The sequence below is a fragment of the Oryctolagus cuniculus genome, chromosome 20 (genome assembly GCF_051225735.1).
Source record: "Oryctolagus cuniculus isolate XC-2025 breed Fujian yellow rabbit chromosome 20, ASM5122573v1, whole genome shotgun sequence".
Classification (NCBI taxonomy): Eukaryota; Metazoa; Chordata; class Mammalia; order Lagomorpha; family Leporidae; genus Oryctolagus; species Oryctolagus cuniculus.
The window spans coordinates 39,972,892-39,990,897 of record NC_142886.1 but is presented as its reverse complement, the minus strand read 5'-3'; the positions used below and the strand labels follow the sequence as shown (position 1 = coordinate 39,990,897).

The 18,006-nt window shown below is 45.9% G+C and overlaps 1 protein-coding gene and 1 long non-coding RNA gene across 4 annotated transcripts in view; both read left to right on the top strand.

The window, feature by feature from the left end:
* EFCAB11 (EF-hand calcium binding domain 11) overlaps positions 1-2,757 on the top strand; it is a 178,325-nt gene extending 175,568 nt beyond the window's left edge. For all 3 annotated transcript variants that reach the window (XM_089322642.1, XM_002719686.6, XM_070065524.2), the window contains one exon: positions 2,541-2,757. In XM_089322642.1, the coding sequence (XP_089178768.1) occupies positions 2,541-2,622 (82 nt within the window). In that variant the 3' untranslated portion in view covers positions 2,623-2,757. The remainder of the gene's footprint in view (positions 1-2,540) is intronic.
* A 4,606-nt stretch (positions 2,758-7,363) lies between these two features.
* On the top strand, positions 7,364-11,592 carry LOC149120145 (uncharacterized). The gene is made up of 2 exons (XR_016226787.1): positions 7,364-7,487; positions 10,865-11,592. It is a non-coding gene; the product is annotated as an uncharacterized LOC149120145 (long non-coding RNA).
* The last annotated feature ends 6,414 nt before the right edge of the window (positions 11,593-18,006 follow it).

Below are 18,006 nucleotides of genomic sequence, written 5' to 3'. Positions count from 1 at the left end.
TGCTGTAAACAGAAATAATGACACATTTTACTGTTTACCCAATGGCATCTTCTTCATCTCGCCAGCACGCTGTCTCTTCTGCCCACCAGCCACATCTGATCTTCCGTCACACAGTGACACGAGTGTGGGTGCTGTGAAATCTTCTTTCTCCAGAATAATTCTGGCTGCAGTGAAACACCGTACATTCTGGCTTTTAAAATTTTAGCCCTGAAACTTGAATTTCATCTTCACTCTTGTTGAGATGAACTGGATCTGCTCATATACGTGGGATGGGGAAGGAAAGTCGAAAGGCTTAAAGTATTTTACCATCTCTCATTCTAAACACAAGCACATCGTCCCTCCATTCCTTTTATGAATGGGATGTCACTCCAAACCTGGCGAATAAACTTGTCCGTTACAACTTCCGAGTTACATCATGCCCAGTTAACGACAGGACATATTGGCAAAGACAGAGGAAAACTGGAAGTCAATATAAAGACAGTGACGATTATTTATTGAGAGAACCAGGCAAAGAGTCTCTTCTCCGTAAACATGCAGCATCTCGATGAGTGAGTAGACACACACACACACACACACACACACACACACAAACCAGCTTATTCTAAACATTGCTCTTCTGGGTTATTCACTTCCCTCACCCTCTGAGATTTATAGTTCAACCATACCAGTTCAGAAGGAAGAAAAAAGGCCATTTTTCTAATCCAATTCCTTGGGAAAAAAATACTTAAGCAATATTAAGAATCTTCAATTACCTAATTTAATAAAGGGGGTGATTTATATTCTGTAGTCAGCAACGTGTGTTGCTGATTATTTCTAATCCCTTAGAAAAGATCTGACATTATGCTCCTGGTCCTGTACAGCATGAAATCGTCATGTGTATTTTACCAAAGGAAGTAACAAGAATAATGGCCTGTGCGTCTGCAGTCATTTTCCACGAACACATTGCAACATGGTCTTGCCCTGGGGCAGAGAAGTACAGATTTTTCTCTACTTCAAAAGAATGAAAAATTATCACTCTATCCAGAACCATTATAGACTTCAGAGACTTTGGCATGAAATATTCAGAAAGTTTATCTTAGAATTCAATATTTGAAAAGCCTGCTTTAAAACTATTGCAGTGATTAGTGGCCCTCTTGCTTGGGCCAGCCTTGGCTTCCTGAAGGCCCGCGTTGTGGCAGTTGTGGAGGTACCGGCTGTTGTTTTAACCACGTATCATCCGCATCCGCCACAGACGCTGCTAGGAGACAGTGTTTTACATCACCCCACCTGGAGGAACTGTGATGGCTGCTCGAAACGCGCTTCTTCGTGGCTGTGCCTTTTGCTGCTAATGACTGGGATGTGTGGCTTATGCTGCAATTCTGTTCCTGTGACTTTTGTTGTCTTGGCCACGTGGAATGGGTCCCACTTCCCTGCTCCCCGCTCAGGGAGCAAAGCCCTTGTCTCAGCAGTTCCAGGGACACAAAGGGACAACCCCACGGAGGCCACCCACACCCTCGGCCTGGCAGCCAGAGGCTCACGGCTTCATTACTCTCCATAGGAGTCAGAAAAGCTTATCAGGTGTTTGTGGGGATTTAACAGAGCTTCAGAGGCCTTGAATGAAGCCAGCGGAAAGTTCTGGAGTTAGAGTTGGCCATGTGGAAACTGCAGTATAATCGCTTCTCTCTCGAGTGCCCTGTCTGTGCAGGGAGGCAATGTGGAATCGAGTAGAGAGCTCTGGTTTTAGAATTTAACGATCCTGGGCTGGTGTTGTGGCACAAGCTAAGCTGAAGCCTGCGACGCTGGCATCCTGTATGAGTGCTGGTTCCAGTACCAGCTGATCCATTTCCAATCCAGCTCCCTGCTAATGCGCCTGGTAAAGCAGTGGGAGAAACTGCTTTAACCACACAGGAGACATGGAAGAAGCTTCTGGCTCCTGTCAGCCCTCCAGATTTCCACAGCCACAAATTCAGCCAGCTGTCCATCAAAAACATCCAAGAAAATAAGTCGTACCTATGCCAAACATGTACAGATTGTTTTTTCTGATTATTCCCTTCAAAAATGCAGTATAACAATTTACATAGCTCTTACATGTAATAGGTATCATAAGTAACCTAGAGGTGAGTTAACATGTATGGGAAGATGTGCACAGCACAAAACAGATACTGCACCATTTTATAAAAGGGATTGAGCATGATGGATTTTGGCATCCGTGGGGGTATACAGATGACTGTGTATTTTTTGATATATATCACAGAAAGATTCAGGATATAACCAGAAAAATGGTCATTCCTCCTTATATAACCTGTTCATTTGACTTCACTCCTTTAAATATGTTGAACGTGTTACTTCTGTTCGTTTTTAATAAATACCCTTATTTTCTTCCCTACCATATATATTATCAGTGTAAGAAAAAATACGGAGACATCAACCTCAACTTCAAGTGGATAGAACTAGGTTCCTGTCTCACATAGACATGCAAGGAATGAAAGGCTGTGATGTGCTCTTGATGCATAGGTGTGGACAAGAATGGTGTGTGAAGAACGTTTTGTTTCATCTTCCAGGGAAGTGGACCAAGACTCTGATGGCCACGTCAGCTTTAGGGACTTTGAATATGCCATGAAGCATGGACAAGATGCTGCCTGACGGTCACTGAGAGCCACTTGGTGCAACTCCAGGGAGATCAGAAGAGGGGCGTCTGTTTGAAGGTCGAACAGTCTCCATTCTACTGACGATGGATGCTGCACACCTGTGATTAAATGCGCAGTCACGCTCTCTGCATGCCGCTGTGATCCTTGTATCAGAGTCGCGGAGGAGGTTGGGGCCTGGGGAATGCGTCTGTGTGTCAGGCTGCCGCCACTGGCACTGCCCCCTGGTGGTCTCTCCTGTCTGCTCTCATGGGCTCCCCTCTCCACACTGTGGGCCAGGTGTTCTACTTCCTGACCTCATTCGCTAGCCCGCATCACCCCACCCATGTCCCTGATTCGTAGGAGCTCCAAATGTCTCAGAAGGGGCGGCTTTTTCCTGCCCGTGGTGCCAGTGGCCTTCATTCATTCAGCTTGAGTTGAACAGACCATGATGCCTCCCAGTACTAAGTGCTCACTGTGTTCCAAGCAATGAGGAAGGTGTTGGTGGGAAAACGGAGACTTCAGACTGCTCTAAGGTAATGTACCAGAGTCCAAGTGATCGTGGCAAAGTGACCCCAGGGCACTCACCGTGCAAACCAAAGAAACCAGACTAGGCTAATGTAGTAAGCCCTCTCTGGCTACAGACAAAGAGCAGTGTAGTGGAGGCAGAAGACTTGTCTGCAGAATCCTCAGGATAGCCTGGCCTGGCATTCCTGCTGCAGAGAAGCGAGCCCTGGGCTGCCCAGCTGGGCTCTGCCACATGCTCCCCGGCCCTGGACAGTCCTGCCTGCACCCAGAGCCTCAGCCACCCAGTGTTCATGTTCTCTACACCTTGTGTTTATCCAAAACAATTCCAAAAGGATAGTATCAATACTAATATTTTATTTATGGGATCAGGATTATATAACATTAACAACATTAGAAAAACAATATTTCAGATAATGTGCATTTTAAAATATTAAACATCTAAAGGTCAAATAGAAATCTAATTTGGGAAAATAGAAGTGTGACACAAGTATCATTCTGATATTAGCACATGACCTTAGTAAAAATCAAGCTTTAAACTGTCAGAAATAAGACGCGCCTTAAGAGATGTGACAACTAAAGGCAATGTGGTTTTCTGGATGGGATCCTGGAATAGAGAAAGGACGCCAGGTAAAAAGAAATCAGATATGGACTTGAGCTAATCGTAATGATCCGTATCGGTCCATTAATTGCGACAGTTTTTTCAAACTCAAATAAAATGTCAACCACAGGAGAGACCAGGTGAGGAAGTGTCCGTGGGAACTCTCTGTACTATTTTCATAATGTTTCCATAAATCAAAAACCATTCCAAAATTAAAAGTTTCTTAAACAAAAAAATTCTTGCTCAAAACATAAAAAGTAAAACTTCATCTAAAAGGAAGAAAACATTGAAAACCAGAAAAGTGAACAAACGAAGTGTTATTTCTAAAACAAAGTAGATCAAAGTAGCCTGCGTTTTTGGGCAAATGATTGCAGTTGATGAAAAGCCTTTCTGACTTGGGGTGGAGTTTTGTTCAACAGATACTTTCATCATAAGTAGAATAATTGAGTCGCTGATCCTGATCTCAAAACATGAATGATATGGATTTTAGATTGTTTTTTAAGTATCGAAATTAGAGTAATGCACCAACAAAGTGCCAGTACTCCAGTAACTGTCAGTACCAAAACCCAGGTTGCAGTCACTACTTGGGCCTCATCCAGGAGGCGTGACAAAGGAAAGGGAGGGGTCTCTTCCTGCAGTTGCCACGGGAGGCAAGCGGCCAGGTTGGGAAAAGCTGTTAGAAAACTCCCGTGACCCTGCATCAGTCTCAGGGACAGAATCCACCCATTCTCGCTGAGACCACGCAGGGATGTGAGGGAGAACAGTGGATGCCTTGTGGACCTAACAGAGCCTGGGCAGTACAGCTGCGCTTCCAGGAGAGCCAGAGCCAGCACCATGAGCAGCTGTAGCTCCGCCTCCCTCCCATAGGCACTGACAGCCTTGGAACATCCCAGACAGGAAGTAGCCCCTAATCCATCCCACTGCAAGGCCAGCGACCCCGGAAAGTGGCTTTGAGTGGCCCCTGGATCCACCAACTCTGGTTCACCCACAGAGTAGGGACGTGGGCCACTGGGGACTCACCCAGGTGTTCCGAGGGCTGGTTGCTGAGAGAGGGAGTGATGCGATCTGGGAGATTCCATCTCCTTTCTTGGCAGGTGACAGTGACAGGTAGGGACAGCACCTCCCAGGTTTGCCACTACAGAGTTTCCAGGATCACAGAGCAAAACCAAAAAGTGGGAGAGCTCATGAACCTTCCCCTCCTTGTCATCGCCCGAGGCCCAATCCAGACCCTCCTTCCGTGAGCTTTGTCTTTGATCCCAGTCCCAACCTTGTCACCAGTCCACCTGGGGGTGAATCTGCAGCGGCGTGACCTTGCTGGCCTGGTCCCTGTTGACTGGCTCAAGGATGAGCGTGTGTGCCAGCTGACATCGAGAGCGCCCCTGAGGCCCGGCCGTGCTCCGCTCAGTGGCCCAGTGAGGGCAGTGACTCAGGGGCAAGTGACAGACATGTTTTCTGCCACGTGGCCTAGAAAACTGAGGCAGCTGCTTTGTGTTGAGAGCATAGGGAGGGGAAAAAAATAGACACCCAGAGGGGAACAAGAAAGGAGGTGGAGAAGCCCTCTGGTGTTTGGTTTCTGGCTAAGGCTGTGCACAGGCCGTCATAACCCTTTGGGTCCTGTGAGGTAACCCAGTATCCCTCCAATAAATCTTTCGGCTGCAGCCAGCTGGACTGGCTTTCTGTTATTTGAAACCAAGAGCACCCTCACTGTTACAGGAAGGAGCCAAGGACAGAGTCGTAGGTGACGGGAACATGTTCCGGGGCAGCCGAGGAAAGACTTCTTGAGAGAGCGAGCTGTGGCCACTGCTCTGTCCCTGACCCTGCCTCGACTGGGCCTCTCTCTGTGAGGAACTCAGCTCTGATCTTGTCTGTGGCAGTGGTTCTCAAAGAGGGCGCCAGGGAGCTAGGAGGGCCCAGCACATCTGTCTCTCTGAGACCTCATCCTGCCGGTCCCTTCACCTTTGCGTCCCCATGACATGGGTCTCTCGTGGTATTTTTGTGCCCATTTTTTCCCTTTGTCTTGCGCCATTAACTCCCCTACAACCATCCCATAAGTGTTAGTATTCCCGCAAGGCCTAGCTCTCATCCGCCAGTCTTCTTGATCAACAATTCTCCAAGGATGATTTCATGCAATGCCAAGATCTCAGCCATGGCCTTGACAGGGGTGAGTCCCCAGACAGACCTGTGTCTTCCGACTTGACCTCTGCTCGGATCCAGGCCTGTGTTTTCATTTGCCTGTCTGACATTTCCGCCTCAATGCTAACTCATTGAGCTAAAATCAGACTCGTTGTTCCTCTAATTTTCAAAACCAGTTTCCCATTCTGTGTTTTCTGTTTCTGTGAATAGCAACCTCTCCACGCCTACCCCACGCTGTCATGCAAGCCAGCTGCCTCAGAATTCTGTTCACATCTCTGCGACCTTCCTTAGTCCCAACAGCTAGCCAGTCCTGGATCCCCTGGAGCCAGTCTCTCCAAGACATTCGTGACATTTTTCTCCCGTTCCATCCTGATCTCTTTGCCCACAGCCTTACTTCCCTCCCAGTCCTTTGTATCAGCAGCCCTCTTTGCTGTTGAATAATGTCTAACCCTGTAATGTGCCACTCAATGCCCTCTGTAACATGGCATCAATTTATATTCTCACTTGCATTGTTCACAACTACCTCTGTTATACACCCCACTCCAGATAAAATCACACATGCACACGGTAGTCCCTTCCCCACAGTGTTAGTGGGTCTTTAACCAAAACAGAAACAAAACACACCTCATTTTGGGGCCAGCATCATAGCACAGCAGGTTAAGCCACTGCTTGCAATCCCAGCATCCCATATTGGGGTGCCAGTTCAAGTCTGGCTCCTCCAGAATGCCCTTCTAATGCACCTACAAGGGCAGCACATGGTGACCCCATTACTTGAGTCCCTGCCGTCCATGTGGGAGACCCAGATGGGGTTCCTGGCTCCTGGCTTTGGCTCGGCCCAGACCTGGATATTATGGCATTTGGGGAGTGAACCAGTGGATGGAAGATATTCTCTCTCTCTCTCTCTCTCTTTCTCTCTTTCTCTCTTTCTCTCTCCCCCTCCCTCCTCCTTTCTCCCCCCTCCCCCTTTCTCTCTGTTGCTCTGCCTTTCAAATAAATAAATAAATAAATCTTAAAAAGAAAAACTCATTTTATAGAAGGTATTGGACCATCTCATCCTTGTATTTTTCCCTCACAGCCGTCATCTTGGAAAGGGAGAAGGGAGACCAGTCACGCTATGTATTCTGTACAGCGCCTCCTGAATCTAGGGAAGATGTGTCCTGAGACACCGAGTAGATGCCTATAGCTCTGGGGAGTACTCAATTCAACATGTACTGTGGTTTCCTTATACGTACATATCAATGATGAAGTTTGATTTATGAACTAAGCATAGTAAGAGATTACCAATAATACATAAGAATGGAACAGTTCTATACTGAAAACAGAGTATTTTAAACTTAGGAGTTGTTGATTTCTGGAATTTTCCACCTAATATTTTCAGAACCAAGTTGACTACAGGTGGCTTTCAGCAGGTAAGGGAGGTCGGCTGCTTTGTGTGCTCCTCACACTACCAGATGGATCTGCGCCAGCCTCTTCCACAGGGGAGGAGGCACTTGCAACCTGCACAGCCTGGGCCATTGGAGAGGGGGAGAGTGGGAGGGTGACGCAGCTTCCAGCCACTAAACAGGGCCTCTCCTCTGTGCTGCAGGGGCACTTCTGGGAGTGCGTGGAAAAATCGGAATCCAAAGGTAAGCTTATTTTGGTGCAAAAAGTTTTGAGATCAACACATCATGTTTTCAAAGTAAGCATTTTCCATAAAATCTTTGAAGACAATGTATATATACCATTTCAAAAAGTTTTGTACTAACATAAACTTATCTTTTTAGTTGCATTTTCTGCAAACTTTTAGAAGAGCCCTCTCCCATTACCTGCAGTGGGAAAATCATCCATGATGTTAGTCCATTTTCTGTGGTTGCACTTTGGGTTTATTTGTTTGTTTAAGATTTATTTGTTTGTTTATTCAAAAGGTAGCATTAGGAAGAAAGAGAAGGAGAGACAGAGAGACCTTCCATCTGCTGATTTACTCTCCAAATGGACCCAATAGTTGAGATTAGGCCAGGACAAAGCCAGGAGCCCAGAGCTCCATCCGGCTCTTCCACATGCACTGTGTGGACAGAAGCACTTGGGTCATCTTCTACTGCCTTCCCAGGTGCACTAATAGGGGGCTGGATTGGAAGCAGAGCAGTCAGGACTTGAACTGGTGCTCTGATATTGGATGTCAGAGTTACAGGCAATGGCTTAACCTGCTGAGCCACGATGCTGGTCCATGTACTTTATTTTTGACACCAAATGAGTTTCTCCAGATTCATTGGCTAACCTAGGTCAAGCATCTCACACATAGTAAGTATAAAAAATTAATGTTCAGGGACCTGTGTTGCGGTGTCACAGGTAAAGCTGCCACCTGCAATGCCGGCATCCCACATGGGGGCCTATTTGTGTCCCAGCTGCTCTACTTCTGATCCAGCTCCTTGCTTATATGCCTGGGAAAGCAGAGGAAGATGACCCAAGTGCTTGGGCCTCTGCACCCATGTGGGAGTCCTGGAAGAATCTCCTGGTTCCTGGCTTTATCTTGGCTTAGTCCCAGTTGTTAGGGCCAACTGGGGACTGAACCAGTACATGGAAGACCTCTCTCTGTCTCACTCTGTCTCTGTCTCTCTGTCTCTCTCTGTTTCTGCCTCTCTGTAACTCTGCCTTTCAAATTAATAAATCTTTTTTTTTAAGATTTATTTATTTATTTGAAAGAGTTACACAGTGAGAGGAGAGGCAGAGAGAAAGAGAGGGAGAGGTCTTCCATCCGATGGTTCACTCCCCAGTTGGCCACAATGGCTGGAGCTGCGCCGATCCGAAGCCAGGAGCCAGGAGCTTCTTCCAGGTCTCCCATGCAGGTACAGGGGCCCAAGGACTTGGGCCATCTTCTACTGCTTTCCCAGGCCATAGCAGAGAGCTGGATTGGAAGTGGAGCAGCCAGGTCTCGAACCAGCACCCATATGGGATGCCAGCACTTCAGGCCAGGGCATTAACCCGCTGTGCCACAGCGCCAGCCCCAAATAAAAAATATCTTTAAAAAATTAATTTTCATCATAAAATCACCAAGCTAAACCAAAATTACACTGGATTATTAAATAACTTCACTTTCAGTGTGCTGTAGACTCTCAAAGAGATATTCAAAGAGGAGTTCTAGAAATGAGCTGGACAGCGGAAGCATTCTGGAAATAGGTGTGCAGCCCTCACCTGTGTGCAAATTCCGAACAGTGTACTCCCCCAATGACTCTGCTTGATGGTCGCATTTCACTTACACATTTATAATTTAGGGTTAATGAAAACAAACTGCTCTTTCCTTTCCTTTTTCCTAGCTTGTAAGTTCTGAGAAATCTGTTTGGAACTGCAGAATTAGGCAGCTCAAAAGAAACCTTCATAGGCACACACGCACAGAGATTGAAATTCAGCAACATTGGGGACGGCAGCTCACAAAGTGACCTTTCTCACAAAGCAAATTTAAATGGTATTGGCCACATGGATTGAAAAGTAGCTTAAGCAATTTAGTGTAATAAAATATAGAGTGCCCAATCTAAATTTCTTAGTTTATTAAGTTGATAAAATACTCAGAAATGTGGATGGAAAAAATAGTTATTCTAACTTCAGAGAAATACAGATTAATTTCTATGAAAACACAAACTGAAATTCAAATAGACTCCCTATTTTATGGTTTACTGATCCTTGGGGTGGGGGTGGGGCCCCAAAGGAGAGCAAAACAGTTAAGTTGGCTAAAGTACAGAAAGAGTATTTCCAACAATATTGAGTTCATAGGAAAAAAAAAATTGACCAAGGGACTGGAAATATCACGTGCATTGTCATAGCAACAGTTATTGTAAGGTAGAAATGAGGTTTGGGCATCTTTTTTATTTCAAATAAGGCAGCCAAGCTTGATTCGAAATGACTTTTCTGAGGTCAAATGTGTCAGAGGTAGTGCTTGAGTCAGTTTCTTTACCAAGAGTTCCCTGCTGCTACCGTTAGGTTGGACTGCTCCTGGAAAGCTGGTTGCTTTTCCTTCCCCCCGCCCTTTCCTTTCCTGTCCTGTCCTGTCCTTTCTCCTTCCTTCTCTCCTTTTTTCCTTATCATATCCGTTGCTAGAATTACATCCACTGGGCCATTTAAGGTGCAATGTGCCCTGCTTTGCTGCTGATATCCAAACATGCATTCGGCAGAATTTTCTACATGGACTACAAATGGAAGCAAAAGTCCCAGGATGCGTTATATGTTTCACCAGCCACGGAAGCTTCTTGGCCATTGTGCCCTCACATCCTTCTCCCTCCAGACTCTTACGGAGCGTGTCCTTCTCAGACTCCAGTCGCACATCCTTGGTATCCATGAAGTTACCTGGCCTGCATCTCATTCCCTGTCCTCCTCCTGTTCCTGTTCCTCTACTCCAGGCTCTTTCTCCTTTCTCTCCCTGTTTTACGGAGACTGCAAGAATGGCACAGCCACTTTAGAAGGCAATTCAGTAGTTTCTTACAAAGGTAGACGCAGTCTTGCAACATGATCCAACAGTTACACTTCTAGATATTTACCCAGTTGATCTGAAAACTTAAGTCCACATAGATACTTATATGTGAATGTTCGTAGTAGTTTTATTCATAATTGTCAAAAACTGGAAGCAACCAAGATATATTCTTCTAAAGGTGATTGAATATTCTGCAGAAACACTCAACCAACCCTCCTTGAAACTGTCAAGGTCATCTACAACAAGAAAAGCCTAAGAAACTCCAGATGGAGCCTAGGGACCATGGTGACTAAATGTAACCTGATAGCCTGGGTGGGAGTCTGGAACAGCAAGAAGACTTAGATCAAAAGCCTGGAAATCAGAGTAAAGTGTGGGCTTTATGAATAATACTGTCCCAGGATTAGTTCATGAATCGTTTCAAGTATTCCGTACTAATAGAAGATGTCAGTAATTGATAGAGCGGGGTACCTGGGATTTAGGAATTCTCCCTCTTATCTTTACAATTTGTCTGTAAATCTAAAGTTATTCTAAAGTAAAAAGTTTTTTTTTATTTATTTATTTCAGATCTTACAGTAGAAGTTATAGTCCTGACACTATCTAAATTGTTAATGCAACTTTTAGATGTCATTTAAAAATGTGCAGCAAAGAGGGCACATAATTTTTCAATGTAATGTTATGGGACACATTTGCCAAAACAGCGTTGCGGGCCACCACTTAGTGGCAGCCTCCTAGGACCCTCTGGGCAAAGCTTGGAGGACGCCCTGCTTGGGCAAGACCTCTGCCCTTGGGAAGTGTGTTCGCTGCCTGTTTCACACGTTGCATTGGTTTCTGACGGAGAAGAGACCTCATAGTTCAAAGCACCTGCTTTTTTTGAATAACATTTGAGAACATTCGAAAAAACATCAAGAAGAAAGTCCTCCGCCTTCCATTATGCTGCTTCCACTATACATTTCAAGGGAAAGAAATCCCTCTCCTTTGGGACTATCGAAAAGAGAGCCCTTTATACTTCTTTTGAACTTGATGATTCCTCACAGCTGCGAAGACTGTAGGGTGCCATCCGCCCATAAGGTGCAGCTCTTCGATTCTTGCGAGGCTGCTTGCAGCCTGGAATGACTGGAGCACACCAGCACACCGTGACACACTTCCATGGCTCTCTGCAGTCATGGTCTTCATCCTCACCTTGGCACTGGCGTGTGAGCCTGGAAAACCAGCGTGGCCATGGTGAGCCTACTCAGGGACTAGTTTTATTTTACAAAATCAATATTTTATTCATTAAAGCTATGTAGTAAAAAGCCCAGTTCCTCCTTAATTTTTTCTTTCATATTTGTTTACAAATCCAGAAAATTGCATTAATCACTCTAAAGTAGCTTCTACAGTTTCATTAAGTTACAACTGCATATATGAAAAAATGTATTCAGTTACACTTTTTAAAATTATTTTTAAATGTATTTATTCTATCTATTTGAGAAGTAGACAGAGCTCCCGGTTCACCCCCTAAACAGGGCTGGACCAAGGTGAAAGCTGGAAGCTGGGATCTCAGTCCACATCTCCCAAGTGAGTGGCACGGATCCAGCGACTTGAACCCTCAAGTTCTGCCTCCCAGGGTCTGCATTAGCAGGAACCTGGAATCAGGGACAGAGCCAGGACTCAAACCCAGGCACTCCCATATGGCATTCAGGCATCCCAGCTGGCATCTTTAAAAAAAAAGAGAGAGCGAGAAAGAAAAGCTTAATTTATTTATTTGAAAAACAGAGTTACAGAGAGAGAGAGATCCTCCATCTGCTGGTTCACTCCCTGAGTGGCCACACCAGCCAGGGCTGTGCCATGCCGAAGCCAGAGAAGCTGGGAACTCTGTCCAGGTCTCCCACGTGGGTGCAGGGACCCACATACCTGGGCCGTCTCCCACTGCTTTCCCAGCCACATTAGTCGGCAGTTAGATAGGAAGTAGACCAGCCGGGATTCTAACTGGTGTCCATATGGGGTACTGGCAGCTTAACCCGTTGTACCATAAGGCCAGCCCCAAACTGGCACCTTCACTGCTATACCAAAGGCCTGCTCCCCATTATCTTTTCTGGATTGGTCTTCCTAGGGGTTTATCAATTTTGTTAATATTCTCAAAGCATCAGCTTTTAGGCTTGTTGCTTTATTTTGTTTGTTTTCTGTGTCATTGTTTCTGCCCTCATCATTATTGCTATTTCTTTTCATCTTTCTTTATTGCTTTTACTTGAGCTTCTTCAGAGGCTATGGTCATTACCTTTTAGCTTTTTTATTTTCTAAAATATGTATTTAAGGCTATAAATGTTCACTACACACTGCTTTAGCTGCACCTTACAAATTGTATGTTTTATATTCATTATCATTCTCTTCAAAATATTTTCTACTTTCTGTTATAATTTCTTCTTTGGCACATGGGTTATTCAGAAATCAATTATTAAATTTTTAAAAGTTTTTAAAGGTTTTTTTCTTGTGTTCTTAATTGATTTCTAGGTAATTCCACTGTGGTTTGAGGACTTACTTAGAATCTTTTCAAATCCTTCAATCAGTTCTTTTTTAAGTCTTTAATTCTCTTAATGAATCAATACATCTTCCCACATATTTCAATAAATGTCTTGGGGTAATAAATTAAGTTCTATAATTTTTAAGTCTTCATTCTCTTGAATACTCCAATATTATTTATAATCTTAAATTTCAACTGTAATCATAAATCTAGGGCCGGCGCCATGGCTCACTAGGCTAATCCTCCGCCTTTCGGTGCCGGCACACCGGGTTCTAGTCCTGGTCGGGGCGCCTGATTCTGTCCCGGTTGCCCCTCTTCCAGGCCAGCTCTCTGCTGTAGCCCGGGAGTGCAGTGGAGGATGGCCCAAGTACTTGGGCCCTGCACCCCATGGGAGACCAGGATAAGTACCTGGCTCCTGCCGTCGGATCAGCGTGGTGCGCCGGCCACATCACGCCAGCCGCGGCGGCCATTGGAGGGTGAACCAACGGCAAAGGAAGACCTTTCTCTCTGTCTCTCTCTCTCTCACTGTCCACTCTGCCTGTTAAAAAATAAAAAATAAAAATAAAAAAATTAAAAAATCATAAATCTAAATCCACTTGGATTTTTTCTTCATTTGGAATTTAAATTGGAATTACCAAGTGAATCTGTTAATCAGTGTGAAACTGTGCCATCCAATGTCATAGCAAGCTGTACATGATAATTAAGTTTAATTTTTACACACAAACTATGATGAAATAGAGTCAACAATTCAGTTCCTCACTGGCCAACCACATTCAGTGGCCACACATCAAGTGTCCAGTAACTGTATGTAATGAATGATTATCATGCTGCATGAACAGAACTTTCCCACATCATTGCAGCAAGCTGTATTAGACAGCACTCCCTAAACATTGCTGTAGGGTTCTGGGCAGCCTTTTGATTGGCTGCTCTGGGGTTAGGTGCCCACCCTGGTCCCATCAGCTGGCAAAGTTTCATGGCACTAGCGTGGTGGTTTATGCAAGCACCCCCCCCACACACACACAGAAAGGATGATTGTGGGAGCACGTTAGAAAGGGATTGGGAGAAAGACCAGTGTTGTGCAGCAAACTGCCTGGCAAGTGCCTGGCCCCCCTTTGTCTTTGCTTGTGCTACTGTCACAAAGTGCCTGAGACTGGGTACTGTATCAACAACAGTTCTGGAGGCCAGAAAGTCCAAGGTCAGGTGGCTGGCATCTGCTGTGGGCCTTTGTGATGTTGTCACCCCATGGTGGAGGGCAAGAGGGTGAGAAAGCGAATGACAGGCTGAACTTGCCTGTATGACAAACACATTCCCAAGACAGTGGCATCAACCCATGCAGGAGGGTGGAGCCCTGGTAACCCAACCAGCTGCTGTTACCTTGGCAACTAAGTTCAACATGAGTATTGGAGGGAGCATTCAAACCATGGCCCTCTTCAAGGCTACATGCCTGCATCATCTCCCGCATCAAAACTGTCCCAACTCCTTTAGAAGCTAGTCACTTTCTCTTGGATTCACAGATGTCTCTTCAGGGCTCTGCCCATCTTGCAGTGTGATTCAAATATTTCCATTTCTGTCTCCAACTCTTTTTCTTAAAGCATTTAAAATTTTATTTATTTATTTTCATTTTATTTGAAAAGCAGAGGGACAGAGAGATGTTCCATCCACTGGTTCACTCCCTAAATTTTAGCCCACAATAGCCAGGATTGGTCCAGACCAAAGCCAGGAGCCAGGAACTCAGTCTGGGTCTCCCACGTGGGTAGCGGGGACCCAAGCACTTGGCCATCATCTGCCATCTCCCACACATTAGCAGGAAGCTAGAGTTGGAAGGGGAGCCAGGATTCAAACCCAGGCACTCTCATATTGGATGTAGATGTCCGAAGCAGTGTCCACCTCTTGATTATGAGATTTCAAAGACTAGGACTGTGTGCGTGTACGTGTGTGTACATGGTTTTGATTTTTGTTTTTGTCTTTGTGTCTTAGCAGAGTGCCTGAAGGATGATAGGTCCTGGTATATTCAATCAGAGGGAAATTTTAATGATGAGATTGATGTAGATAAGGTTGCTCCTTGCTCAGTTATCTTGGTCCATTTGATGTTGTAACAGAAATATCATAGAGACAGGTATTTACTCGGCTTAGCAGTTTAGACACTTGCTAAAAAGCCTGCATCCCCTATCACAATTCCTGCTTTGACTCCCAGCTCCAGCTCCAGACGCCAGTTTCCTGCCAATACAGACAGAACCTTGGAAACAACAAGAGATGGCTGAAGAAGCTGGGTCCTTGCCATCATGTGAAGAGCTGGATTGCATCTCTGACTCCCGACTCTGACTCTGGTGCAGCCCTAGCCATTGTGGGCATTGAGGATGAACCAGCAGAAGGGGAGCCCTCCCTACCTCTCCCCCGACTCCCCTCCTCAAATACACACACACACACACACACACACACACACCCCACAGATTGGGTGGCTGAAACAACCAACATTTATTTCTCAACAAAGATTCAGGGTCCGGGTAGGGCCTGCCTCCTGGTTCATGGCTGGCCTTGTCACTGTCCTCCCAGGGTGGAAGGAATAGGAGAGTTCTCTGGGTCCCTTTTTCAAGGGCACTGATCTCATCAGTAAGGGCTTCACCCTCATGACCCTAATTACCTGCCAGAGTCCATTCTTCCTAACTAGGGGGTAAGATTCTAACACACGTATTTGGAGGAGACGCAGTCTATTACCTTGTTATACACGAGGTGGTATGCTATGAACAGAGAGGGTGCCAGGGCCAACAAAGCTGGGGAAATACATGGTACATGACGGTAAATGGCTGCTTTTTAAATGTAGGGCTTCACAGAAGCTTTCACACATTTCAAGTTCATTATGGCATTCCAAGAAAGGGATGGACAGTGCAGAATTTCTCAGACTCATTTGCTGTACCAGGAAACCACGTGAATGTGTGTGTGTGTGTGTGTGTGTCGGGGGTGGGGGCTGTGAACAGAAGCATCATAAAGAGCCAACATTCCACGGATTGCAGCTTGGGAAGTGGTCAGTTGGCTGACCTCTTTAGAAGTTTCCGGTTCCACACGTTCATAATTCTGTGAAGATGCACCCAGAGTATTACAGCCCTTGGTGGTGCCATCGCTATGACCGCGCAGAGCCAAACACCTGACCTTCCACTCTGCAGGCCTTGCTTTCACTCCCTGTGCCACCAAGAACAGAAGCTGGAGCGACTCTGCTCAAAACGCTTGTCCGGAGGGAAGCGGCTGGGATACCTGTGACTTTGACTCTAATGATGAAGTATTGTCAGTGCTCGTGGAGAAGAGCAGCTGCTTTGAAAATCAAAGCAGAGGACAGAAGATGTTATTTTAATTGAAAATTGAATATTTTCAGGTCTACTGTGTTTCTTCCATGATATCATGGGTGTTGCTGTTTAAAACATCTAATTTGAGCCCTAACTTAATCTACTAAGCTTTCACACACATGAATTCTTAAAGCACCAGCAGATTATTAATGTTATGTTAGTAAAAGTGAAAACATGAAATACACAGAGTCTTTTTTCCATGTATTATTCACGAACACCTCGTGTGATTCGGTGCGTCTGATGCTTTACAATGTGGTTGCCAAATAGATCAGAAAATGTTTTTGCCTTCTCAGCAGAAAGGCCCCAAATTCAGGCCACTCACGTGAAAATATTTGCAACAGGTAACAGAAAGGGCCCGGAGGCATTGTGGGATAAAGGGTGATGAAGTCATTTTCATCTGAGATGAGAGCACGGCTACACTCTTGGTGCTACGGAGTGAAACAGCTAACCCTGCTGGCTGCGGTGTTCCTGTGCTGTGCTGTGCGGCCACGGGGGGACTCAGTGGCCCCGGTACTGACGACCAGTGTCTTGTTGACACTGCTCACAGTGCTCCTCGTCACTACTGCCATTTCATGCCTGTGGCAACTGTGGGAAGCAGGTGCAGTCTTCACTCTTCAGCAGGTGGAATGAGGGCCCTGGGTGGGAACAGGCAAAAACTGGAATTCTGAACCTGGACAGTCTGGCCCCTGAGCCCATCCTCAGACCCCCAACACTGAGAACGGTGCACCTGGCCTTTCAGCTCTGAGCTCTGGGCTTGAGGGGCACCGCAGGCCTCTGTGCCATCCCCAAGAGCTTCAGGTACCCCCAGGAGTGGAATCATTTGCCTGCATCTCTGAGGCTGCCGTAGGTCTGTTGTCATGGGCGTCTGTGGCCTCTGTTAGAGGTGGCCACTGTCACACACTTGTGTCAAAGCCACTTTGTGCCTCATGAGGCTGATGTCACCAGAGGAGGCTCCCTGCACCCCAGCCATTTCTCATGGGAGGCTCACCTCCTTGGCCCTTGGTGGGAGACCTGTATCAAACTTTGCTCGGGATGCCCACTCCGGTGGACGGGATGCATCAGCCTTCCTCTGCTCTCAGATCAGGGAGATCTTGGAAGAGGCTGCGTGACTCAAGGATTCCAAGACCCCAACAGTAGTGTTGCGTCACCCACAGCTTCTGCCCCGCTGTCACTGGGCTTTGCCAGACATGTCGAAGGCTTGAAAAACAACATGTTCTTCAATCATTTTATGTAGACTGTGGGAGGACGATGTGAAGGTAACTTAGCCAGCGCTCTTTTTGTGCACTTACGAAGTTCAACATAGCTGTGATTTAAACTCCAATGGTGTTTCGGTTTTAGGTTGAAGAGTTCTCGTTTGTTTGTTTCTTTTCTTTGCAGAAGCAGGCAGGAGAGTGACTAGAATATTATTCGTTCGCAGGGTTTTTCTTTTGGAAATGAACATGCTGGCACAATTTTAATTGGGTTTTAGTTGTTGTTGTTTTAATTCTCACAGTGATGGCTTGGCTGTGTCTTTTGGGACTGCGGAGGGAAACTGGCATCTGGTGTCTGAGGATTCTAGGGATTTGCACCATATTTATGTGTAATAACTATACAGTAAATAAACAGAATGAATAATTAAGTGAATAATGAGTTTCTCAGAAAAAAGGCCTCCTTTGAAGACGCCCACCCGAAGCCTCGCGTGGGTTCCCCCTGCCTCCCGCGTGGAGAGCCCACACTGCTCTCGCTGTGTCCTTGCCCCTGTGAGAAGCAGCGAGGACCTCTTCCAGGCTGAGTCAGTCGCCTGGCTAGAGACACGTGAGGACATCCAGTCACTGCTGTGTTTCCTTCCAATGGCAAGGATCTTGGGTTTATACTTCTTAGAATGATCTCTC